The sequence below is a fragment of the Anopheles merus genome, chromosome 3R (assembly GCF_017562075.2).
Source record: "Anopheles merus strain MAF chromosome 3R, AmerM5.1, whole genome shotgun sequence".
NCBI classification, from domain to species: domain Eukaryota; kingdom Metazoa; phylum Arthropoda; class Insecta; order Diptera; family Culicidae; genus Anopheles; species Anopheles merus.
In genome coordinates this window covers 10,735,350-10,761,678 of record NC_054084.1, presented here as the reverse complement: position 1 = coordinate 10,761,678, position 26,329 = coordinate 10,735,350, and the positions used below count along the sequence as shown (strand labels likewise).

The window sequence follows — 26,329 nt, the reverse complement described above, 5'->3', positions numbered from 1 at the left end:
GGGCCGCTTAGCGCCAGCATCTTGCGCTGGAATGTGACATTGATCTTGACGATCGAGAGCACGCGCTGATCGCGTTTGTCGTTCGCGCGTGTTTCTGCGCTGGGCTGGAACGCGGATGGCTTTCGCTTTTACATCTGGCGGGGGTTGTTTAGCGCATTTTTTTTGTATCAACCCCGTGGCTATCTTGGGGTGGTGGTGGTTTTTTTTTATTATTTGGGCCAGTTTTTACTCTCCCACTCTCGCTCTCTGTGCTTCAGTGCGTTTTTCTCCGGCAGTAAAGCTCGTCACCCGTAACGGGCTTTACGAAGTAGGGGCGTCGATTTTTGGAAGGCGCGTGGTAAATTACCTCCCTGCTTCGAGCAACGGTGGGGATGGAGCGTGACTGCTAAATGCGCACACACATATGTACGACTGTGACCGGAGAGGGTAAAGTGTAATCGGGCAAACGGTTTCGATGGCGAAATTAAATTAGACGGCATTAACACCCACCCACGCCAACGTTGATAGGGGGCTGAAAAGGGAACCCAAATCCACTGCATGAGTTGGATTGCTAAACCCTTAATTGACAAGTAGGATGGTTTTATGATTAATGACGCTAATAATAATATTTTTTAATATTGTTTACACTATCGTGTTAATCGGAAGGTGTTACTTCATGGGTATAATATCGTACGAGGTCCCCAATTTTACATACCGGGAAAAGTATGCTGTCATTATAAGGGTTAACCAGAAATTATTTCCCCAATAAACGACCCAATCAATCGTTTCAACCCCCTTTTTAATGCTAGGCATGTTTTCCCAGTTTGATTTCGATCGACAACAATACGGCACCGCAAGCAGAACCGTCTGACGGTGATTGGAGCAATTTTTCCGATATTTCCCTGTATTGCACCATCGAATCAAATCGAACTGACCAGTCTGCATGATCTTTCCCCTTTGCTCACTCGTTGTCCCTTGCCCGTGGAATCACAAGAATGTAGGAAGGCATATACCTTCCCAATCCCAGACGCTAATACAGGTCGCAAGGTGCAATGAAATGTACACAGCGAGAAAACGAAATTTCAAAATATCATGCTCGCGTGCCGGGAACACCGAATATCGTGTGTTTTTGCGCCGTAGTGTAACCGCCAAACTGCCTGCGTCCGTGCACAGATAGACTGTTGGGATTGGGCTGATGTAATCTGATCGATCGAACACTGGTGGGTACTCGAAAAACTTTGCACACTCACGAACGGCGCGATCGAGAAGTAGAGCACAAGGAAATGACGCCTAAACGGAGGCATGATCTAGCGTCTACCCTGGTCGTTGATCGTTGGAGTGTGTAGGAGTGCATCGCCACAGGTGGTTGGGAATTTCGTCTGGCGAGTGAGGTTTGTTTTAAGCCTGCAATATTGGACTTTGAAACATTGATCCTCGGGAATGAGCAATAGCTTGGTGGGGCTGGGATGCGGAATGCGGGATTGATTTGCATACGTGAGTTCAAGGAGGCATTTTTACTTTCATTTTAGGGTTATTTATTGGACCAGGAACAGATGGAACGTGTTCTCGCATGCGACTAAAGAACGCGTTCGGCTCGCGTAATTGGTTGTTGTGCTGGTTGCTCGGTTTAGTGCTGACGAAATGATCGTTGAATGTGTCGTGAGACGCATGGGCGGATCTTGTTAGAAGCTTCTAGCAAGGGCCAACATATTGACGATTTGTTAATATTGTAATTAGTGTGTATTTTCAGATTATTTATTAGAATACTTCACGTTATTCATAGTATTTAAGACAATATTCCTGCTTTTAGGCATTTCAAACATCGATCATGAAATAAATATAGCACCCAAACAACTTCGTCACACAAGCCTGATGATCGTTCCAAGATACCACTGCATCAAGAATTCATCATCTTACTGTTAATTTTATTACCATGTAGCTTTATTTGTTTACAGCACTACAGCAACATCAATTTCGCTAGCAAACGGAACCACGAACCGATTTATGGGTACGATTAAAAGGCGCTAAAACCGGCTGGAAGCCATCTACAGCTTCTGTTCGGTGGTGCCGGGTGCGATCAGCTTCTGGTCGACGGTGTGTCCCGGCAGCGGTGCAACGTGTACCGAGCCGGCGTTAATGGCCTCGTACCGCGCGACCGGTGACTTGTCCGCCCCAGTACCATACTCCGTGCCGAAGGTGGCAATGTCCTTCACCACTGTCGCACCACTTGCACCGGACGTTACTGGGCCAGCCGATCCGCTGTTCACACCGCTAGATGGCGCTGGAGCTGCGACGACCGCTGGTGGCGTTGGGAGTACCGCTGGCTGGGCATTGTTGTTGTTACCGTAGTTTAGCGAGGAGTAAGAAACGGCTGTCGCATCCGAGTGTGGAAGTCCGTGGCGTACGACCTGCACTTGAGGGGCACCGACTTGCTGTACGTTGGCGTACGGAGGTACAACCAGTCCTGGCAGCAGTTGTTGCTGTTGAGGCACTTGCGGTTGAGGCACCTGAATCGGGAGCTGGAAAGGATACTGGCCAGCATACGGTAGCGGATATTGAGCTGGGAATGGCACAGGAACTGGTGGAAGCTGTGCGGCCGGTACAGGCTGGACAAATGGATACTGCTGAGCTGGTAGGAGCTGCGGAACGGCGTATGGATTCACTACATTCGGGCCAACGATGGGCTGCCAGTCGTTGTACTGCACCAAACCTTCGTTGTAGTACGACGGATCGATCAACTGTTGAGCACTGGCAAGTGCTAGAACAGACACTGCTGCTATCAGAACCTGGAACAATCGAAGCACTTGGCGTTTTAGTTTCAACCCTCCACTTTACCAAACTGATCTGCTCCTCACCTTCATGATGTATTGATAGAGGATCACGCACTGCAGCCAAACGCTCCTCGCACTAACTCACCCGACACGGTTTTGATTGGAAAAATCAACGGCCGATCAGTTTTATATGACGTGTGGCTTTTTCACGCCGATTGGAAAATTGCGAAATCTTCTCATCATTCCGAGCACGCGTGCTCGTGTGTAGTGGGAGTGTTTAGAGTTCGCTGGAAGGTCATCACGGTGTCGCTGGTGGACAGCTAATGGTCACTTTCTAGGTCGCACCATCGGTAGTGATCGCGCAGCAAACGGTGAAAACGGCTCTCGGGCAGGTGGTGCCACCACGCTTGAAGTTTCGGTCGATTCCACACGGCTTTGAGCCGTACGGAGGTGGACGCAAACGCAATATGGCTTAGGATTTCCTTCAACAAAAAACGGACGAGGAAAGCCTTGTCAAAGCGAGATTGATTTGAAGTCGTTATCGGTCGATAAAATTGCACGATCCAATGGCGCCGTGACTCGATCGTGTCTCAACGGTTGTGTTGTTGTACTTCTTAAAACAAAACTGTAATAATCGTCATCGTTTATTCATGACCGGCTAGGTGCTGTCAACGGATATCCGTGCATTTGGAATTTGTTGTTGTGCAAGAACGGGCTGTATTTGATGACGGGACAGTGCTGTCGAAGGTGTCGCCAAACTGTCCAGCTTCCAGTTTCCTTATTCAGATGCAGTGTGCGCAGAAATGAACGTGCGCGGGAACGATTGTTTAATCAGTGGATTACTTAATGCAGCCCGCGTACCAATAACGTACGGCAAGGGTTTGGTGCCTCCATTGGTGCTGTTGCTGTTTCGCTGCAATACTGGTCCACCTTTGCAAGGACCTGACGTACCTGACGCCTGTAAAAGAACACAACCCCACAGGAGCACTTGTGCGTCAGTGTGCGAACAGGGCCGTATGGGCAGCATTTGATCTACCAATTACTTCATACCCCAGGCAGCGCTGGGAATGGAGCACGGGATCCAACCATACGGGCGGCTGGGCGGAACGATCTGAACGATCGAAACAAGTTTTCCCTTCTTGGACAGCGGCACGGTGCCCGTCCATTGTCCGACCGCCGTTGCGAGGCTTTGTCCCAAGCCCTGGTGGAGCAGTTTGCTGCCTTCTCGTTTTGGTGTTTGGGTTGAGCGGTTTGGGTTCCTCGCTTGCCGTCGCACTGCACTCGTGCAGACAGCATTGCAGGAAGCCCGATCGGACCGATCGGAGTGCGGTGGCGCGTACTGCCCTCTGAGAACATGTTTCCCGCTTGCGCGCATACTTTGCGCATAAGCACACTTGCGCGTTGTTTGCGTTTGCGCTGCCCGGATGTTTGTGTGTGAACCCCTCCGCGTACGGTGGGCAGCTTTTTTCGTTCGATTACTATTATTGGCCGCAAAACCGGTAAGGCGGCAAAGTGAATTAGTTTCGAGGCTGGGTAAGTAGATCGTTTCGTTGCACTTGATATGTGGGCGCATGAATTGCGCATTGGTTTCGTTCGATTTTGATTGCTGGTGGTCTTGGGAAGATATTTCATATTTATATTTCTTTTTTTTGAAATTAATATCCTTTTTGCATGGCTGAATTTTGTAATTATAAAAAGTTGCATTAAAAAGATCATGTTAAATGAATAAAACTTACATCATGTCCTTGTTCGTACATTCTAAGCAATCAAGTCAAATAATAAAGAGACAGAGCATACACAATCCAATCGTAAAGAGTGAGAGAGCGAAACAAAATCAACCTCATAAATGGTCGCAACGGAATCAAGGTTACTGCCGTCTTTCTATAAGACCGCGCGAGTGCGCGCGCGCTCGCGAGAGACTCGCCCAACCACCGCCAGTGGCGGCCGGGCAGGAATTCCACGGCGTTTGGTCAGGATGGTTTTACTTTTTGCGGAATCGTACGCTTTGATCTGCGATCGGAAGATTTAGCGATCTTAAAGGCAGCACTTAGGGGCACCACGCCGTCAATCGTTCTGCTGCTGCTGCTGCTAATAATGATGCTTTTTTGAAGTGTTGGAAAAACATAAACTAGATCGAGCTGAAGGAGTCAGGCAGGGGAGAGTCAGAGTGTACGATAGAATCTTGACTAGCACGAGACATTTGAAAAGTGTGGCAAGAGCTTCGATAGAAAATGGGATTCTTTTGGCACTGATGGAGAATTAGTGGGCTCGATGTTTTATGATAAAGATCGTTGGTTGAACGTGTAGAACAGAGGAAGGAAATATTACGATAAATGGTAGATTTACTCTTTTAAGATTTGTACCAGCATAATGGTGGATTGTGGAGGTTGCTTATGGAATGAAATGATGAAAAATGATTCTCTTCTAATCTATTGTGTTTGGACAGGTTTGTTGTTCTCTGGTAGAGATAACAGATGTCAAATCTAAAAACGGATTAAGCTGTATTTGTTTCCCAAAAAGTATCACTCAGACCAATAAATCTAACCGATCTCCATTCCAATGGTTCACGGTTGACAAATCACTTATCAATCTGGTGTATATCTTCACGGCGGTCAGGTTCACCAGCAATAGACTTCCAATTAAGTGACCATAAATCCAACCTTTTGCCCAACCCTTTTTTTTACCATGCATCATCATTCGCAGCGAACCATCCAACGCAAATGTACGCCCGTTTCCCTCTCTATTTCTACTTCAGCGCCACCGATTGGCATTGCAAATCAGATCATTTAATTTGAGTGATCCGATCAACCCGTGACACAGGCCAGAAGGTTTGGATGCGATCCACAAAGAGAACGAGCGAGAGAGCAAAGTCGTAGTGAGCCGGTCCCGTCGCCTACCCAACGTCTGTAGCATGATCGTAGTACACATTGAGTGATAATAATAAATAAACCCGCTCCACTCTGGGTGTCATAAATGTCAAATTTTTGTTGTACCCAGGGTGGAAAGGAAGCGGTAGCCGCGGTATTTAGCGCGTAAAAGTAATTTGTGCAGTTGGTTCGTCGTCTGTTGCTGCTGGGCTGGAAATTACAGTGTGTATACGGACCCGAGAAACATTGCACTACACTACTTCGGTGTGCCCTTTGCCTTACAGTGTGTTTTAATAGAACAACAGCGAAACTGACAGTGAGCGTGATGGACGCTTCGGTAAGAGCGGGTGGTACCGATATGGTAATAACGACAAGTAGTAAAATTTGTTGTATCAACCAGCGTATCCAGTAGGGTGGTGGTACAGTGCTTTATAACCTGATGCTTCTCCTTTTCCATCATTTTTTCCCTCGTTTGCAGAACATCGTTGGCGATGACATTGACACCAAGGATCGCTGGTGGGAACGACCAAGTGTTATCTATGCGTGAGTACGGGCGATTTTTTGTTCTGCACGATTTCCACGATTACGTGTACGTCCTGAAGATGGCCGTAGTGCCGGTGGGCTTGCAAATACAGTCACTTCAAACACTGTTCCTGCTTGTCCCACTGTCCTACCGTAGCAAGTTTACGGCAGACATTCAGTGAACTCTTTCGGGAGTTCATGTACGAGCCCTTTTGTTCCTTCATTGCCCCCTGAAATTTGCCAGTAAGTGGAGCAGTCAACCGTAGCGAAGTTAATACCGATTGCGTGACACCCTGCACGGGTACACCCGTTGTCGCTTTCTTTACATTATTCCTTTTTTCCCTGTTTTGCGTGCCTTGCCACGTCCATGTCATTTGCCGTTCAATCCTTTTCCATGATTTTCATATCAGGGAATGACGCCCGAGGGAAAAGTGGGACACCCGACTGAACTGACAGCTTGATTAAAGCTACCGTTGGTGGATTGTCCTAGTCATTGGGGGAAAATGGTAACGCCCGGAGAGCTAATTTGTTCCACCTACCCTAAGCTAGGGCTTGTTGAGAGTGGCATCGTTATTTACTTCATCGCAATCCGGGTGTGTTGGGGGTCGCCGTAATCGGTCATAAATGAGAAGGGCGTTACAAGTTGGTGGTTCAATTTTTTTATGTAAGTTTCATTATTTTATTCAGAGCGTAACAATGAGAGTAGGGCAGCCATTTAGAGAGTTATTTTGGGGATTATTTCACTAATATCCTAAAAAAATTTAACATTGTCAGTTCACAATGTCGCACAAAACACTGTCATCATCACAAATCGTTGTTGAATTATTTTATTTTATTTCATTATTTTATCACTTCAGTGTAAAGTTAAATGATCTTTTAACAGTTTTAACTCAATATGTAACAGCGATAATTGTGTATCTTAGACTTCAATGATTTACTATGGTGTTTAAATCTTCTCTAAATCAAACAGTCAACTAGAAGAGTTGGTGAAAATGTTTTAAATTTATCAACAAATTATCATCAAACTGATTTGAAAAGATAAAAACGTGGAACTGATAAGCAATACATGTGAGCAAATGCATAAATCATAAAAAATATATTCAAAGGCTGCACGTGGATTGCGGCGTTATTTCAACAAATCCCTACAATACCCAACTATTATTTATTTAACGTCTTCTTCTTTGTCCACCTCAGCACAAAGAACACACGCTCCCCCATTCAAGCAGGTTCACCTTGACGGTTTATACCCTGCAGTCATGTGTGTAAAGTGTTTTCCCGTGCCACATATTGCCAAGGCTTCACCATCCCAAGCACCTTGTTTACTTTCTATCGCTCATACGTGAAATCATCATGTTCCTTAAACAGTTTACTTACCCACACAGAACCACCCACAAAACTATTGCAGTCTGTAGTAAAACAGTGAGGCGACTTTACGGCCATCCGTTGACGAAGCTCCAGTCCGTTCTCGCGTCCGGAGGCACGAACCTGAAGCGGTACGAAGCGCGTGGTTGCGTTTTTTTGGCTTTGGAAATCGTTATTCTACCGTATTCTGCGGCTTGTCTCGCAGGCTACGGGGCAAACTACACATCCGCGCCTCCACCGGCACGGGCGGTGTGTGGTTGTCTCGTGTGTTTCGTTGGGTTTTTCCTCTTGGTGGAAAATTCACCTGATGGCTCGGTATGGCTCGGTGTTTGACTTTTGGGAGGGCGCACGAATTGACGAGCCAAAGCATGAGGGGAAAAGAGGGGTTTGGGGGGAGCGAGCACGGGTGGGAAAACAACAGCCGGAATCGGTCGGAGCTTTTCTTCTCACCGGCGCCACCGACCGACCGAGAACGCGGGGTACAGGTTCGATCGAGCGTCAGTTTGGATGCCACCGTGAATCGGTGAAGTGTGACGGTTTCGTGTTGCGAGCTTTTTGGGCGTTTGGAGTGTGTATGGGAAAATAAGGTTGGATTCTTGGCGATTGATCATCGAGTGCATCCAACTCCGGAGTGTTTGTTGTGCGGATTTTGTATCATATAGTATAGAGCGGTTTAGAGGAAAAAAAGAAGATGTTTTGTGCCTTTTTTATAAATAAACCCCGTGGTTAGTGTTCTAGAAGCTGCTGGTCACGTTCCGCATGTAAATGACCCTTGTTGATGGGCACAAACAGTAGTAACTATGTTGACCGGCACACAACCCACCACCGGGAGTGTTTCTCACTCTGCTCGGTCCACCGTACTCCTGTGTGACGATGGAAGCTTTTCCATAAAACCAATCACCACGCCGCAAATAAAGAACCGTCACGTCCGAACCGCCGGTTGGGTAAAGCCGTCCCGACGCGTCTCCATCAGATTGTGAAATGTGAATGGACGACGGGTTGGAAAATTAATTATCGATGATTTATTGACACCCATCGCCCCCCGGTTTGACGTTGGTTTTGAGTGTCAATGTACGCGTCGAGCGCCACCGGAACACAGGAGCCAGGAAATGAGAGCGGCCACGCACACGCGCTAATGGCGAAAGGGAGAGGGATCGTTCGTGTCCTGCGTGTTGATTGATGGGTGACAGACAGAAAAATCTAGCCTAGCGGTGTGTCCGTTGTGGAGGTGTTTCAAGATGAATGCAAACAGCTTTTGGGGTACGATCGATCAGCTGCTGGGCCGGGAAGCTCAGAAGCAGAGTGGACAGGACTCGCTGAAGGTAGCGGGTTGGCTTTCCGCGTATGCTGGCGTGCGTAAAACGGCCGGACAGGGGTAAGCGGAACGTTGGTTGCATGTTTAGTTTAGGAAGTTTCTTTTGGGTATGTGTTTAGTATTAGCTTCTTTTTTGTTTTGCATGGCGTTGTTGCAATTTGACGTATTTCCGGCCTTTGGACAGGAGGAATGTGTCATCCATCACTCCTGCGAATGAATCCGAACCGGACGAGAATATTACAGGAGAAAGACACTTTACACGTTTGGTCGTCATTCGAAAGTTTAGCTTGAGATAGGCAGCTGACGGATGTTTCTTATAGGTTTAAATCAAATAAGAAATTTGCTTTAATTTTAACTAGGTTGATGGATTATATCGAATTGTTTTACCATTTTTATTAAATAGTTATAAATGTTTTTATCAAATTTTATTTTATATTTCAACCACCTCCTCACTCTCGCCTAGCTCACTCACGTACAACACACATCAATTGTCTTTCCATCCCTTTCCATCTGCCCTTGATATTGATAGCCTGTTTGAAATTATTAAGGACTTACGGCTCACACTCTCGAACAGGAGCATTGACCTAAAACATGCCATGCCGATTCTGTTTCGGAAGTGCATGTGCAGCGAAGGAGAAGGAGTGGTGCAGTACGATGCGACGGTTCGATATTTCGTTGCGAAGGTTGCCAACGGCATATGTGTGTCATTGCGATGCAGCTAAAGGCACTTCAGAGCTCGGGACACAACCCTTTCGAAAGAGAGATGTGCGTGAGTTGAGGCAAACGGAAAACAGTTTAAATTTAGCAACTTTAGTAAATTGTTGTTGATTCGCGTAAATCGTTTCCTCGAAAGGGTTTTTCTTAGGCGTACTATTGAACTCACCCGTTGAAGTACCTTGTAATAGTGCGCTGCATAATCGAATGTCCATCAGCACGCAACTCACGGCTGGAATAAATAAAACAGACACCGTGTAAGACCCATCCGATCCATCTGACGACTTTCATCCTTGCTTGGTTTGCTCTTCAAAGTGTATGCAAAGTATCCTGGCAGGGTTCTTTTTCCTCGCCTTGTTCCTGTACCAGTGTCTGTTTAGCGCCTTGGCTAGGTTTCCCCACGACTCCAATGCAATGCGCAAAATATGCAAATGCAAATACAAAAAAATCCCCATTCGGCGTGACCTCCGGTTGGGGGTGGGTTTGTGGTGCACATCATACATATGCCGTGTGATGTATGCGTACCGTCTCCCCCCGGGACGCGCCAGAATCGTCAGAATGTCCTTCATAAGGCGCCCGCCCGTTGTCGCCGGTGGCAAGCCGTTTTGATTGACTTTCCTTCGGGCGCGGGACGGGGTTTGTGGCCCTGCGACAGGCAACTGAGGCAGATTATTACGCTTCGTTCGGATGATTGTTGCCAACCAAGTGCCCACCACCACCACCACCATCCAGCTAGCTTCTTACGTTGGGTAGGTGAATTTCTCTTGCAGGCAACCGCACACCGCTCTTCTATATTTTGTCGATATTTCGTGACATTGGAAGATATTGGGGCCGTTAAGTGTGCGGATATGTTATGAGTATGATAATCGCAATAAAGTGAGATGTATGCGTCGTCTGCGAGCTTTCTGGCTGGAAGAAGCAGACGAACGTCGTTGCTGTATCCGTACGAACGCCGGCTCGATGGTTGCCGGCTTCGGTGCTGAGTGGCAATACCACCGGCAAATAGCAACAAGTTGCGAAGGCGATACAGCACATTGCCGTACAGAGGCCGGCTTCTGCCAACCTGTTTGGCGATTGCAATCACTTGCGCTAACTAAAGCTCTTCAGCCGCATGGTTGAAGGATTACTGGAGATGTCGTTTGGAAGCTTGTAGAAGTTTACACATCGCTTATTGCTTCCTGCGATTTAATTATCTTGCTTTATCGGCTAAGTGTAATTGAACTCGACAGAGTGATACCAGTATGGAACTTTTGAGTGACAATTTTAAATTTGTAAAGATGGATAGTTTGCTTAACATTTATGTAATTATTATCTTATCCGTGTTGCTGCATTTTTTTGTGTTTTTTTATAAAATAATTAGAATACAATAATCATTTTTTTAATAATCGAAATATTCATTTGAAACACGTCTTGCTTATACACCAGTTCCTAATAAACAGTGCTCCACTTGTACCAATACAAACCCCATTTACCTATACGACGATTGTTCTTTGCGACAGCGACAGTGATGCGGCTGGCTACGGCAGCGATGGGTTCAGTGGACTTCCCGGCAGAACCGGCAGCTTGCCATCGATTTTCCCGACCGGCAATCAGCTGATTCAACCCGACCAGGACGGCGGTTTCAACGGGGACGGGACGGGGCCGGGCGGTACTGCCGGTACGACGGCGGGAACGGGCCGGACGGGAGCGAATCGCAAAAAGGTGCGCTTCCGCAAGTCGAAGCTTCGCCAGCTGTACGACGTGGACGTGCTGCCCGTGGAGTACCTGGGACCAAAGATCGAGTACAGGTGAATATGGTTTGGACTGCCGATGGTACAGAACTGTTTGACAACACTCTTTTACTGTTTTTTATTCAATGACTCCAATACGTTTTTTTAGTTTACTTTTTATAGCTGATTTAAACCACTTCTTATAGAATAAAAAATATGTAAACATATTTAGTAAACTGAAAATATACAAAAAAATTAAAAAAAAAATGCCTGGTTTTGCAACAGCAACTGTTGTTCGTCACTGTAGCGTGCTATAAAACACGTGCAGTTGCCATAAACCCTGAAATCGAGTAGGGGTCTCGAGCACTCTGCTCGACTTCACTTGTACTGCACAGTGAGCGGATATGGAATACATTTTGGCGATAAAATTGTTTGTATGTTAGTAAAAAAAACTTTATTGCCCAATAGTATGGGCTTAATTTATGATATTTAAAAAAAAATCTCATTTTAACTGTTTCAGGTAGATCTTAGGTTATTATTTGAGTAGTACAACTTCTTTGTCTTGGCCTGTTTGAACTGGATCCATGGTATTGGTCATGGAGGTATAAATTCCTTGCTAAGTGTTTCAGTTTGGATCGGAATATTATTACTCTGCATCATATCATTCCCGGTCTCTCTTGATACAGTTGTTAACTCGCCCGACTTAACAACACGCTCGTCATGGGTTCAAGCCCTGAATTAACCGTGCCCCCATACTATCCTACTATGGTTGATAAATAAGTCACTGAAAGCCAAGCCCATTAGTGTGTGTGGTACAGGTAGGCATTGGCCGGCATCGGTTGTCGAGCCAATAAAAACCGAGACATATCCATCGGCTGTCAAATAACAAATCTACCAATTTCGCTAGTTCGCGATCGAATCCACTATTGGATATGCATTCATATCTCCACCAGTGAGGTTAGATGGTATTTGATGCATTGCTTGCTTTTAAGATTAATATTTGATGACTATTACCATGATGGAAATTTTTATGCACTCTGATTTCAATGTGATTCGGTAGAACGAAACAAAAATGAAAATTATGGATCTTTAATCTTGTCATCTGACACAAAATAATACATCATAAAACCTTGAATGACATGCTATAACTTCATTAACACCTTTCTTAAGGCATTCTTGTTTCAAATCATCTTAAAGGCCTCTACTTCAACACCAAACGGAATGAAGAGGTTGTTACAAACTTTTCCCCAATTTTGCGGCAATTCGTGTGAAGTAGAAATAAAGCAAACTTTCCTCAGCTACCTGTAAATTATACTTTGCTGGCAAACAAAAATCGACCAAATGAGCCATGTACCCTGTCAAGCATGGCAGTAGGCATCGCCCGGAGACGTGGTGGCGCGGTGACAGGATTAAGTTTTGACATGTCGATGACGGAAATTGGATTTATTGATGCCTCCGAGTAAGCTTACCGCTCTGCTGAGCTTGATGTTGGCGGAGTTGGACGCGTAATACGTGGACAAAGTTTTGAGCCCAGCGCATTATACCACCTGTCCTGTGGTGTCGGGGCGGCCAATCGATCCACCGTGTGCCACCTGCAGGAATCTTAAAGCCACTACGTCCTTGGCACTAGCGAGCCGTGGACGTGGAGCTTGCTGTGCGTGTGCGGTATCCATCGCTGATTACACTGCTAAGTTCCGGTCGGCGGGAGCTTACGGGCATAAAAGCTTGTAGTTTGCTGTTCGTGATTGATTTGATTCGATCGTAACTGTATTCTCCCCGGAGTGGCTACCACTCCGACGCCGGCACAATGTTGCATTGCTGGTGGTGGTGGGATTTCACTGGCTGTGCGTGTGTTTATTGCCCCGACAGTGGGCGCCATAGAAGCAGTCGCCCGGAGGTAGGGCCCAGTGTGTACCAAAGCTAAAAGTCTATAGCCAGCGGATTTACCTACGGGCGACCACGTGCGTGGAGTGTGGCTTGCAATGAAAAGCATTAGGTTGGATCGGAATAGAATGTACATTTCCAACGAAGGAAGAGGCAATGATAATGCAGCTTCAATGTTATCATTGGACTTTTGCGGGCACAAAGTTGGCAAGCCAAATGAAACAATTTAATCAGACTTGGGTTACTCGGCTACTGTTGATATTGACACTGAAATGTGCGCCTCAATCCTTGAAGGTAGAATTTTAAAGTTCACAACGACCAGGAGGGAAACAGTTTTGAAACATTCCGGAGGTTATTTGATAAAACTAATACCAGCACCCGGGACCAAGGCAACAACCCGAACCTCAATGTACGCTTGCCCACTCTTGACCTTGATTACGTCGTTACGTCGTCGTCGCCGCCGAGGTTGCTTTATTTTATTGTGTCAAACTGTCATAAATCAGGAGCGGCACCTCATCGAGCGGATGTTCGGCACCTCTTTGGAGGGTAAGCCGCCCGACATAACACTACCACAAACCTCTCAGCTCCCATCCACCGTAACTCCCGAAGGAAGCCTCCAAAGCGGAAAGCACGACAACTTCGTTCAGTACCAGCTCTACTAGGCGAAAAGTGAATTTATGTCTTGTTTATTCCTTTTAACCGTGCACATTTAGCTCACCTGGTTTTTGGCTTGCGTTGTGGGTGGGTGGAACTCGTCCTCCTATTTCCATGCCTGCCTGCCCTTGAAATAGGGGCGCTAGATACTTTGTTATCTTCACTTCCCCCGCTGCTCGATTTCGTGGGTCCAAAGGTGGCGGGAACTCCACAGGACACCGAGACCGAGAGAATGGTTGGTCTAGCACGCTTAGCGGGCTCAGATTATCAGCAAGGGACCCTCTTATAGCGAAACGGAACGGGCAAACGCTTTCGTGTGACCCATTAAGCGTCGAGTTCCTCACGAAACAAATTCTGGCAAACCCCGGAGCAAAAGGAAGACCTGCCAAATTGATTCTGTTCGCCGTGTTGTTGTTTTGTACCTTTTTATCCCACTCCTTCTAGCAACCAGTCTCGCATATGATATGTATTGCCTTTTACCACTCGTCCCGCCCATCTCTTGCAAGCCTCCCAACCCCCAAACGCAATCCCAGAACTCGACGAGGCTCGTTTTATTGTGCGCGATTTCTTTAGCACGCGGAGCGCTCTTCTTCTGTTTGTTTTGTTTCGTAAGGGTATCCTTCCTTTCGCGTGCCTCTCTCGTCCACCGACGGCCGAAAGGATATTTTATTTATTTCGTCGCCGAGCGCGAGGAATGTTTTTTGACTTTTTTGTTGTTGTTGCTCAGGCCTTTTTGTTGCCTTGTTGCGGTGTTGAATTAGTTTTCCTCACGTCAACTACCCATCAGCACGGCATGGCCATTGCAACCGAGGGAATGGGAACCTTCGCTAGGGTCTAGGGCTTTTGAGGTTTGAGCTCTGGGTGTGTATGTGTGTGTGTGTGTACGTGTTTCTGTAAACGAGGTGAGAAAAATACGAGGCGTCAATGGTTTCGCTCGGATGGTGGCAAAGATTTGGGTTTTGACAGTTTGGCACTACGCTTCTGGTCGTTTGGACGTGGTGCGCGCGTGTGTCCTTTGTGTTGCCTTTGGAAAGCCGTCCCACTATCCAACCCTCGGCGCTTATCGAGCTGACCAGCTGAGTGGGTGACACCCTTTCATCAGGCTTTCAGCTATTGTGAAAGCAAACCGCCCGTCATATAATGTTCAACCACCTGAAGCACTAATTGATAACGCTTTGGGAGGGATGGTGGCCGTAGCCGTGGTTTTGATTACGTGGCTTTGTGGTGAGATCGCTCTGTTGTGGGATGAACGCGCGTTGTGAGTGTGTGGAGACATCTTCAAAATGACAGCCGAACTGAATCGGTGTTAGCCCATGAAGTGGCTCTGCTTCTAGCCACTGGATTGCGTTGAGAACTTCCTGTGTGTTGTGAGTGTGGGTTTGTGTGTATTAATTGAAGCAGCGGTATCCGGTTGACAAAGCGATTGGATCAAATTATGTGATAAAGTGTCAAATAGGTGACCTGTACGAAACGATTTGAGCTCAAAATGAAGAAAGCAAACGGTCCGAAAACCCAGCTAGAGAAGATGATGCTCGAGGAGGACTTCACCTTCTGCGAGTGTAATTTTGCGGTGAAGCCAACGAGACGTCAGGAGTGAGTGTTGAGACAACGATGTTGTGTGAAGTATTTATGATAGTGGAATAAAGTAGTTATTTTTGTATCTTTGGAAAACGACCTCGAAGCCGGGGCGAGGAGTCGTGTTGAGAGCAAAGTTTACTGTTTTGGATAGTTTGACACTTTATTAAACTTCGTGCTGGTTGGGGTTTGTGTGGGATTCAATCTAACGCACCAACTTTTCAATTGGTCAGACTAGTTTCTACGTTCGCAAATATTGTATTACTGTCGCAACGGTACATTCTTTCCTCAACTCCGAGGTTCACCTACAAAGTAGCGTAACAGAAATTAATTAATTAGCTTAGTGAGCTTCGTAAGCGCATTCAAGGCTGGAGGGAAGCGGCAAAAAGGGATGCTTTTCAAAGGATCGTAAAAAAAATATTCCCTACCCTGAGGCAATGAAATTGATGAAAGCTTACATATTTATTTCTGTTGTGCAAGGTCCTGCAAATGAGCCCGAGGTGCACTGTAAAAAAAAAAGATAAATCAGAGTGCGCTGTATGAGCAGGACAACACGACAAATGGAAGCACATTTCAACATGAAGCGTGTGCAGCTGGATGATAATTTACTTGCGAACAGCAAATTATAATTTCACTAAATTGAATTGAGTCTTTTGCACACCTTTTTGTGTGTTGCTTTCACCTCGAGCCCCGTACGCCACAACACTAATCCAGCGTGACCTAAATCGTATGATAACGATACGCTCGCTGCACGTTGCTGGCTGCGCGAACGGATGCAATTTTTAATTAAAAACCACCAAAGCCGGAAGTAAAATCATAAACTCCGCTGCACTGAAGCACTGCATGCAAGGGTGGCTGGTGACAGTGCGGTTGGGACATTTCTTTCTACACCTCTAGACGCGGGTGTTGATGAAAATAAATTGGCTTTTTTGCCACCCTGTCCCTCTCTCTCTCTCTGTCGTTGCCACTCGCCTTTCTTTCTTGATGGTGAATAATTCCTCGGGGAAGGAATTGGCTTTATCTGGCTTTTTTGTTTGTCCTTTTTAGTGGAATGTTTCGTAAGGTTAACAGCGGTTAACAGTCCTCCGGCAGGTTGTATGTTCTCCTACGCAATTGATCGTCGTTGAAAGAAAAGCGCTTAGCAGCCATCGGATGGAATTCATTTTGCTCCGTTCACTTGTTGCTAATGATACGCATGGGGATTGGAGTGACAGGCGCAAATAATGCGCGTACCAACAAGGAATAACATGACACTAGAAGTCCGTAGGCAACCGATAAAACAACATTAAAATTTTGCATTCATAGAATTAAGCTGCGCAGGTGGTATAATTGATTAGTTTCCTGTTGGAGCATTTGAATTTCATTTATTATTTTTTCTCATTGGGATTTCTTGGCTGATCTAAAGCTATTGAGATTATCTTTGTTAATGGATGATACTGCTTGAAAAATCGACAACATTTTGCATACATTTCGGCGTATCATATCTTATTAGAGTTTGTGTGCGGGCTTAAAATAGATCAACTATTTTACATACATTTAGGCGCTTTCCATTGTTACGACAACTTGGTCATACACTGAGCGTAGTAGTAGATGTACGGCGAATCGTGTGATTGCAAATCTGTGCAACAATATGAGCATTTGTTGTAATTTTTCACGTGTACTTCCTCCGTAAGCAAGGTATGGCCTAACCCCGCCCTGCCATGCTCACCACTAAAGAATGGTTATGATTATAATTACATTTCTGCTAGGGTATTGCACATATCGCATGCTAAAATCACACTCGCTAATGGTGCCAGCTGGTAGTAGCAGCACCCATACACAATACGAACAGTGCACATCCGTTTTCGATTGCCGCGGGCAATCTGAGTGCACCGACCGAAAATATCCCCTGTGCAACAGCTGCCCCCATTCACATGTCGTGTGCAACCGAAGCCACAGCCACAGAATGTCGTGACGTAGGCAGCACCAGGGCATGGTACGAGCGTGTGGAATGTCTAATGCCAACGTTTTCGTGCTGCTGGAAAAATGACAGCAGCATATCGCTACACAGTCGAGCATGGCACAATGGCAGCTCAAGCCTTAAATCGTATGTACGGAGAATGTAAAGTGTGTAATGTGCGATGTGAAAAGCTTTCTCAGTATTTTTTTCCGAATATTGTTGAAGGGTGTATTCCTGGTTGCACTGTTTTATGTATGGTTCATTGGAAAGTTGCCACCGGCACGCTTTACATTGCACATCCACAAGACCACCAGGTCCACCAGCCATCGCAGACACTGGGCAATGTCTCAATCCGTGTGCCGTCCGCGACGACAATCGACAGCGAGCTTCCGAGTGTGGGTGCGCGGGGTTCCGCTAGCTAGAACTATTTGAACAATATTTTATGCATCCTTTGGTCGAAGCCTTTTACCTCGTGCCGCGGTGCTCCCCGTTCCAAGGATAACGAGCCGTTCTGGAAATCGTTTTAGCTGGAGCACTGTTTGGGCGAGAGTGTTGTCTCGATGGTGTTCCATTGGCTCGATCGAAACCGTTCGTTTTCCGTTTGCCGGCGCTCTCGCTGGTGTGTTTATCAATTTTATGTACGCTCGCTGATTCGATATTCGATTTTTGTCCAGTTCTATTTATATGTGATGTATACGGTTCGATTGTCCCGATTGCACCAGTAGCCGATTGTTGAGTTGTTGGCTTCCAGGTTCGCGGGGGGAAATCGTTTCCAGGCCGGATGGTAGACCGCGAGCAGACGAAGGCCAAGCAAAGGTGCTTGGTGAAATTCGATCGCTTCACTTTCGCCCCGGAGAGCCTTGTGCCACGGTTGTTCCGTGGGTTAATCCTTTCTTGCACCCCTTGAGCCCTTGAGTCGCCAGCTCCAGTACCCATGACCTTTGCGTTTCGGTTTGCGTATCACTAACCGGGCCCGGCTAACGGCATTCGTTCCGTTGCATTAATTGAACGGAATAGGCGTAGCATTTTTCTTCCTTGCCAGATAAAAATGGATGTGGAAGGAAGGAAAGCCATTTGCCGGGTGGACATGCTGTTGCTAGGCGGCCGGAGCTGGTAGCGGTTCCACCGGTCGGGTTTAATTTTAATTTGTTTCCCAGTCGTGATCGGAGCGTTGGTCGCTGTGGGTGCTGCTTTGTGTACACACTGCGTTTGTTGTTATTGCTGCTGCCGGTTGCTTGTGAGCGGAGGTCAGTTCACTTTCACGCAAGGTTTGCCCGTGTGCTATCAGTGTTCTGTTGGCTCTCAGCCACCGCCACTCTGTTTGCAAAGTCGGTATGATATAGTTGTGCAATAATTAGAACTTTTTTCCAAAGAGGAATGGGACACAGGGTACAATAACTGAGAGATATTTTCAAAGTATAATATTGATATTGCTCATAAATGTCCATTATTTGCTTTTATTTTGTTTTAACTAAAGCTTTTTATAATTGTTTTTGCTAATTTAGCCAATTATAGATATAAATGGATAAAGAATCATCAATGATTTTTTTTAAATACTGATTTAAACAATCCTTCTGTCTGATTTTAGCCGCATCGTATGTAAACATAGAATTTTTGTAAGGCAAATTGCATGCTTTTAGGCGATTTAGAGTTTTGGGCAAAATGAATCTTTTCTTACAATAAATGTAAAGGCACTTAAACTCTACTTTGAGATTTTCTTTTCAATATTTTATTTAGTTCAATGTTTGCATGTATGAGTGAATTTAAATGTCAATCGTTTGAAAACTAAATTAAATAAATAGTGCCTACAGTCGATTTGTTTTTCTTCTACCATGGGTTTGCTTTGCTCTTTTTGCACAAACATTACAAATATCATCTGTTTTTGCAACAATTTGCGTAAAAGACGACGCACAGCAGCATGGGAAGAGCCAGCCGAATGCACGGTCACATCCACACCGCTTAACGGTTCAGCAAATCCACCATTTTATGGCGTCTCGTAAAAATATGATCACGATTATTATTGTTATTGCGTTGCCTGCTGTCGGTGTGGCCGGTCTGGCATCAACCGGCATTAGGGCTGGTCGTTGCCGTGCGCTCCATCCTTCCCACCATCCATCCTTTTCCCTTAAAACGAGCCGCCCTCAGCAACTCTTTAACCGTCCATTCCGGCTCACCAATGCTCTTCCTTTCTCCAGCTCGATGCTAGTTAGCGTTACCAGTGCCACCCCCTCTTTGCTTTTGTGTGTCTTACCTCAATGCCAGTATTTTGTTTTCACCCGGCCCACCACGTGGACGCACAGAAGCTTCGAGGTTATGTTTTGCAAAAAAAAAGGCAGGCCCACGTGCGCATTCGGCCCCAGGATTCGGAGCATACACGGCCTCCTATGTTCGTTTTTCAGTGCCATGCTTGTTCGTGCTGTGCTCTTTTGTTTTCGGCAATGCCCGATTGTGGGGAGCGATTGTTGGGGCACAGAGAAAGCAAAACATAAATCGAAGCCTCGGCCCTCTCAGCCCTGTTCTGTGTGCCTAGGGAATGTCAATAGCACGATTGGCTGTCACGCTGAGTTTTCGTTGCTTTTTTTTGGGGGGAGGTAAAAGCAGCAATATTCGATTTTTCGAGCTCGCGTTGTTGTGTTGTGTGCATTCGAGAGCTCTCGATGGCCAAGAAAAAAGGGGTAGCAAATACAGCAGTACCTTTACCTAGGTCTACACTAAGCACGGAGCGTACTTGCTGTTTCGTGGCTCACTTCCATGCCGTGCAGAGGGCTGCCACACGTACCACCAGTCTGCTAGCGCCTTCGTACGCCGACGGACGGGAAGAAACGCTTCCGGATTGAGTGATACGCCTTAGCCGCCGGTAGCCGGTGTTTCATCCTTACCCAAACGCCTTTGCTGTGCAGGTGTCCAGCATTTCTTCGTTTGTAAGTGAACACTGTGGTCACCGTGACAGTATTTGTGGAGTGGCAGCAGTATAAGAAGTCATCTAAAGGACATCAGCTCTTCTCCCTGTGATTGTGATGTGTCGAATCAAAGGCCGTTTCGGTGCACCGCTCTAACCCATCACGCATCCCGCGTTTCGCTCCATTTCGTTACAGTGTGAACCTGCCGAGAGTAACCGCACAACTGGAGAAGTTGATGGGAACAAATGTGGTCCGGCTGACGGATCGCAAATACATGCAGGAGCTGCAGCGCCGCATCCAGGAGGACTACAATGTCACGCTGGAGAAGCGCATCAGCGAACGGGAGGTAAGTGAGGACCCGACTCTGGGGTCGCCTTTGTGCACATCAACGTTTGACCGGGCAAACGGTTTCCCCCCCCCATTTGCGCTAATGAGGGATGCCTTTTTGTGGAGCTTCTAACGCACATTCGATCGAACAGCCGTTTTGTTACTGTGGTTTAGTTTTGGTACCGTGTTGCCGGTTGTGCTCATTAGTAGCAGCAGCACCACTGCGTCACTAATTGTGCTTGGAAAGCTCACGGTGTGATGCCTAAAATTACAAATTACGTTTAATTATGAGGGAAAACACGTCGCATCGAAGTAAATTTACGAGTTTCACGTCTCGGAACAACCGTACCGTCCAGGCACGCATAGCTCATTTCGCAGTCCTTTCGCAAAGGTTTGCCTACATTCATGCCCGTTTGTGCGGCGATGTTGTCTTGGAGCATTTTACGAGCATGCAATTAAAATTCGTTCCTGATTATGTTGGGCGGACTGTTTGATTTTCGCAGAGCGTTTGATTGTTGCGGTTGAATGTCAAATTCAGGAATGTGAAGGCTTCCATGTAACCAGAAGCTGGATCGGGCAATTTAAGCTCAATAAAAGTTTATCTGCTCCAAGCATCGCTGCAAGCCGCTTCAATCTTTCCGAGAGCAGTTCCAATTTCAACAACTTTTCCAGAACAAGATACAATATCTACTGGAGAAATAGAATCTTGATCTTTGATCTTGATAATGATCTTTAAACAAAAATACTGATTTCTGTCGATTATCGCCTAAAACCACATCTTGGAAAGTGGATCCGATCAGAGTACAACCTCTTCATGCACAGAGTTGTCCATACACCTGCCAGCTCGATGGTGTTTGCACGACGAGGGTGTGTGTGCTTGTGAAATCGATAACCGTTTGTGAGCGATACCTGGCACACGGTAAAGTACACAAACGTCACACACACTCACACACAGGCACACACATTGATCCACATTCACACGCAAGCATATCATGACAAAAGAGCACCATCTCCCTTTTGATACGACCCTTTCCGACACCGGCAGTGCCCATGCCCCTGCTCGCATTCGCTGAATTCGCCTCCAAAGGCCATGCGCTCGCTGTCTGCTTGGAGCTCCGCTTTCTGTTTGTTTGGTGTGTTTTACTTTGCCAATGTTGTTGCCATCGAATGTTAAACTGTGCTCTCGGAATCGCTGCACATTCGGTTCGCAGGGAGGAGGAACAGCAGTGTGCTTATCGGTACGGGATGGGCCGAGGTGATCGATAGTAAAAAAGGCGATAAGCGTTTAGCACTAATATACTGTCGATAACATCGTTTGCAACCATCCCCTATTGGGCCAGTGGGTGTTGGTAGAAGAGCACCCAACCAAACCAACTCCCGCCCCGAAATTGGTCCATGGTCAGAGTTCACCTGATGTTCAATGTTTTTTGGGGAAACAGTCGGCTTTTGACATCGAGCAAGGTTCTGAATTCTCTCACGAGGTGTGTAACAGGAGATGTTTTCATTTCCTTTGCTTGGTTGACATTCAAAACAGAAATGGTTGACATTTTCGGCCCAAGGAATGTTGGGACATCAAGCCGTAAGGCTGCCCTAAGCTACCGATAACGATTTGACCTCAATTTTGTACAATCAAGCGTTAGTTATTGTTACACAATTTTCCGACTATATTTAGAGATAACAACGTATGTTTTTTGAAAATCGCCATAACTTGGCTCTAAGGCACAAAAGCATCGCAGAACATTAAGCATTTGAATCTTTGCTTCTGGCCTAAAGTAGTCACAAAACCGGGGGAGAGGTACTATTACTTACGTCTAGACTTGTTGGACGTCAATCGATAACTCTCCACTTACTTGTGGAATGCTTTTGAGTGTACCTTAGGAGCACAGAGGAGCATGTTTAAGGATTTGATTTTGCTTTCGGGATTTTTTTGGACGCGGGTAGGACCGAAGAACTTGTCGGTTTTTGATTCCATCTGCAAGCTACGTGCCAGGCTTGAATTGAGCTCCGTAAGCTACTGGTCCCCTACTGCTGCGTCCCAGTCAGTCCGCAGGAAATGGCTAATGTGGCATTTAATGTGATTATCATAATGGTAATCTGTGTTCGTCGTCGCAAATTTTATACTCCCGAAGCGAACACACTTTACGACCGAAGTGTGTCGGATAAAGGACATCCGCACGCACGCCCATCGTCGTGAGCGCAAAGTTGATGAAGAATGGTATGCTTCTTACGACTTTGGATCTTTTTGTCTTTTGTGAGTTGGTGTCTCTGTTCCTGGCTTTTTTTAAAGGCTCTCTACTTCGCTTTTGCTCTCTCTCTCTCTCTCTCTCTCTCTCTCTCTCTCTCTCTTTCTGTTGCGTGGATAATAAAAGTAATGCGCGCGTACCCCCTGATCCTTGCAATGAACTCTTGGGCGCCTTGCATACGTGACTGCAGTTTGAGGCGCGCACACAGGACGCTTGCCGGTGCTTCTACGGCCCCGTGACATTCATGCCAGATATTTCAAGATTAGCGAGCGAGCTGAGTAGGTTTGCCTGAATGGTCTCGATGGTCGTCTTCTGGTGCGGTGCGTTAAATGTGGTAGCAGCGGGGAGCAGTGCATTACACTTTGCAGCTGAAGTGAATTGGTAAACCTTGGTGCTGTAAAATGATAGCATTCCCGTGGTATCGATATGTAGCTCGAATGCTGATGCAAAAATGCTGACTGGAGCAGTCAGTAGGTAAACGAAATTGCACTTGTGGGCAATTGAAAGGATATTTTTCAAATGCGAAAGATACAGATGACTAGGCGTCTCCATGCGCAGTTGAGTTTTCTAAAGTTTTCTGATTGCTATTATTTATGTGAAAGTCTTCAATTTTGAATCTCTTTTTGGTCATTAAAGATTGAAGCAGTCATAATTGGACATCTTTAATTCCCAGTAGTTTCATTGCATGCATTCATTTCGCTCAGTATTTATTTATAAAACTGAATGGCCTGCACAACATTTACTGGGAGGCGTAAAAAGTACGGTTTAAAATCGTCTACGAAGTACGTTATGAACTTACGTTTCAAGAATCTTCTACTTAGTAATTAATTCAAGGAAGCTGTAATCTACGAATAGATGTACGAGCAGCACAAAGCTAATCAAAGAATGAAGAGCGCTTAATATAATCCGCTTGTTTGTGTTCTTAGTATTTAAATCAATATAAACTTAGAGTATTTCATAGTATTGGTGTACATTTTTAACAAATTGTTTAGACGATAACTTTAGTAAATTGTATTGTATTTTCATCCGCAATATATTTCACATCCCATCGCGATAAGCTTGACCGATCGCAATATTTTTCATTTCTTCATCTAGCCAGCTCAAAATCAAATCATTCATAACTCTTTCTTTTGCCATTATTTATTTCACCTCCTGCGAAACTCATAACAATCATCCCGGCACAACACACTACATGGTGCACACACACGCACACCTTCAACACACACATCTGGAACGCACATCTATGGTCACCTGGCTGCTGCATCGTTCGTCCTTCATCATCACCCACGTACACATGAATCGAAAAAAAAAATGCAATAATGAAATCTGGTTGGAAACATTTCCAATCCACCTCAGCACCGAGAATGGCAACGGCAGAAGCAACTGATCCTGGACGGCAAGTATAGCCTGGAAAACTGTCCCCGGTCTTTAATTCCACTGCACAGTATCGTGCTGGTAAGCGAAAGGTGTTTTGGTTGGCTTGTTAGTAGGAAAGGAAGAAAGAACAGCGCAGTGTAGCTAACCTGGAAGATGCTACCCGGGCGGGGATACAAGAAGCGCAGATCAAAAAGGGACATCTAAGATCTCATATAGCGTCCGTCGGCCACTTGGTTGATTGTGTTTTGCTTTCCACTAAACTCGTTCCGCTTGGTGTGGGGCATTTTTGTTTTTCTCATTTCATTCCGCACCGTACACTACTGGCCATTTTCTTCAAAGGCGAAAGAAATCGAGCGTGAGCGCAACCTGATCCTGTCCGGTGCGGGCGACAGCATACCGGAGGAGATGACCAGCTCGGTCTTTCTGGTGAACCAGAAAACGAACGTCAACATCCTGAACAAGCGGGAAAAGGTAAGCCGTTGTGTCGTGGGGCAGTGCGCACAAAAAAAAAAAAAAAAAAAAACAATAAATGGGTTAAGCTTCTAACGGTCTCTCTCTCTTTTTTCGCCCTTTTTTTGCTAGCTGAAAACGATCCGTGAGAAAAATGCGGAACGTTTGATCAAACAGGGCCACCGCTGGGAGCGGGAACGGCAGCAGATGGAGGAGCAGAGCCGCGAGCGCGAGATCGAACGGCGCACCAAGCGCGAGGCACTGCTCGAGCAGGAAAAGCTGTACATGATCGAGGAAAACGATCGCTCGCTGAACCTGCTGCGCATGAAGACGAAGAAGGGCCCGTCGCGCGACATGAACCTGCGCTCGATGCTGATGCTGCAGCGGGAAGAGCTGGGCCGGACGATACAGAAGCGCGACTTCGACATGAAGGACGACCGGTCCGGGCTGGGGATGGAGATGGAAGGCGGGAAGGGCGATCGACGGCGGCATCGACGGGGCGCTCGCAAGCAGCGACCGATGCAGCGACAGAACGAGGTGCACGAGTACCAGGAGTCTTCCTCGCCGGAGGAGGGCTACATCTCGATGAACAATGCCGACACGCCCGAAGATCTGGAGACGTCGATCGCGATCAAGGTGGGCAAAGGGGCGAGCAAGGATTCGGGCGACGAATCGGAAGCGGAGCAGGACTCGGACCAGGCGGCAGTGGACGAGGCGTTGGTGGAGCAGCCAAACGATGCGAACGAAGGGAACGATGAGGAGGTGGCTGCTGAGGTCGATGCACTGGAGCAGCAGCTGGGGCAGCAGGAGCTGACCGAGGTGGAGCTGGAAGCGGCCGAAGAGGCACGGCTACGGGAGGAGCTGGACAAAACGCTGATGGAAAAGAAGAAGGCGCGGCAGGTGCGGAACGAGGACCCGAAGATTACCAAGCTAAAGGAGGCAGATGTAAGTGGGCGTGTGGGTGGGTGTGTGAGTTTGGGATGCTTGAGAATTAATCACTGCCATCACAATTCAGCCAATTCAGCTGCCGGCGACGGTCGATCGAAATATGATGCGGTGCATGTTTTATGGGCGGTGACCCTTTCGTTATTGTTCCGCTCTTTATTTGCAGACTGTGTCAGACATTTATAACGTAGCCGATGAGATCATCGTGCTGGAGAAGAAGAAGACGAAGAAAGGGTTCGGCAAGTGAAGCGGGGCCGCAGGACAGCCAAATCCGTCGCACGCCAAACATAATCCACCGGACCCCGATGCGTGCCGCACCGTGACGGAAGGGCAGCGAACGTCGACGAAAGGAATTTTTAAGAATGCTGCACACACATCACAAGCTGTATCTGTGATCTGGATGATTGTGGTTTCGTTTGCAGGTGTGGGTGTGCTCGTGTGCGCACGGAGAGATTTTGGTAGCGTATTGTTTTGCTCTGTTTTTTTTTTTTGTAACAAAAATGCCTGTGTGTTGCGATGCACTTTGTGATAAAAATTGAAATGTATTTTGTAGTAAAAACCAAAGAGTCGTCTTAATAAACTGTTGCCATTGATGGATAGATGTTGCTGTTGAACATGTAATTGTGAGTTTAATGTTTTGCCTACTATGTTTCGAGCTATGATGACTATGAAGTTATGAATAAAGGTAAAATAGAGATAAGTTAAGCTGCTTGAAAAATGCGATACACAATGTAAAATATCACACAGCCTAAATGTATGCAAAATGAAAAACAGCACAAAGCACACAAGCAGAGAT

The 26,329-nt window shown here is 46.4% G+C and overlaps 2 protein-coding genes across 4 annotated transcripts; one reads left to right on the top strand and one right to left on the bottom strand.

Moving 5' to 3' along the window:
* Positions 1-1,782: 1,782 nt before the first annotated feature.
* Positions 1,783-3,245, bottom strand: LOC121596628 (transcription factor SFL2-like). Its single transcript, XM_041921727.1, has 2 exons — positions 2,835-3,245; positions 1,783-2,765 (listed from the first exon to the last, which is right to left on the bottom strand). The coding sequence occupies exons 1-2, from the start codon at positions 2,838-2,840 to the stop codon at positions 2,025-2,027; spliced, it is 747 nt and encodes a 248-aa protein (XP_041777661.1). The 5' UTR covers positions 2,841-3,245; the 3' UTR covers positions 1,783-2,024.
* Positions 3,246-5,669: 2,424 nt separating this feature from the next.
* On the top strand, positions 5,670-26,092 carry LOC121597358 (trichohyalin). 3 transcript variants are annotated; one of them, XM_041923068.1, is made up of 7 exons: positions 5,670-5,954; positions 6,096-6,160; positions 20,387-20,537; positions 24,118-24,216; positions 24,478-24,609; positions 24,721-25,533; positions 25,700-26,092. In XM_041923068.1, exons 1-7 carry the CDS (start codon positions 5,943-5,945, stop codon positions 25,778-25,780), a joined length of 1,353 nt encoding a protein of 450 aa, XP_041779002.1. In that variant the 5' UTR covers positions 5,670-5,942; the 3' UTR covers positions 25,781-26,092. The 3 variants fall into 3 exon arrangements, with proteins under 3 accessions (XP_041779002.1, XP_041779001.1, XP_041779000.1); XM_041923067.1 differs by having other exon boundaries at positions 5,670-5,978; XM_041923066.1 differs by lacking the exons at positions 5,670-5,954; positions 6,096-6,160; positions 24,118-24,216 and adding exons at positions 8,446-8,876; positions 11,030-11,317.
* The last annotated feature ends 237 nt before the right edge of the window (positions 26,093-26,329 follow it).

Excerpts from the sequence above, each read along its gene's own strand:
- LOC121597358 (XM_041923066.1), top strand. The coding sequence starts at position 8,740 with ATGAATGCAAACAGCTTTTGGGGTACGATCGATCAGCTGCTGGGCCGG. Across the intron at positions 8,877-11,029 it reads CGTAAAACGGCCGGACAGGG|CGACAGTGATGCGGCTGGCT; the intron begins GTAAGCGGAACG and ends TCTTTGCGACAG. Across the intron at positions 20,538-24,477 it reads AGCGCATCAGCGAACGGGAG|GCGAAAGAAATCGAGCGTGA; the intron begins GTAAGTGAGGAC and ends TTTTCTTCAAAG.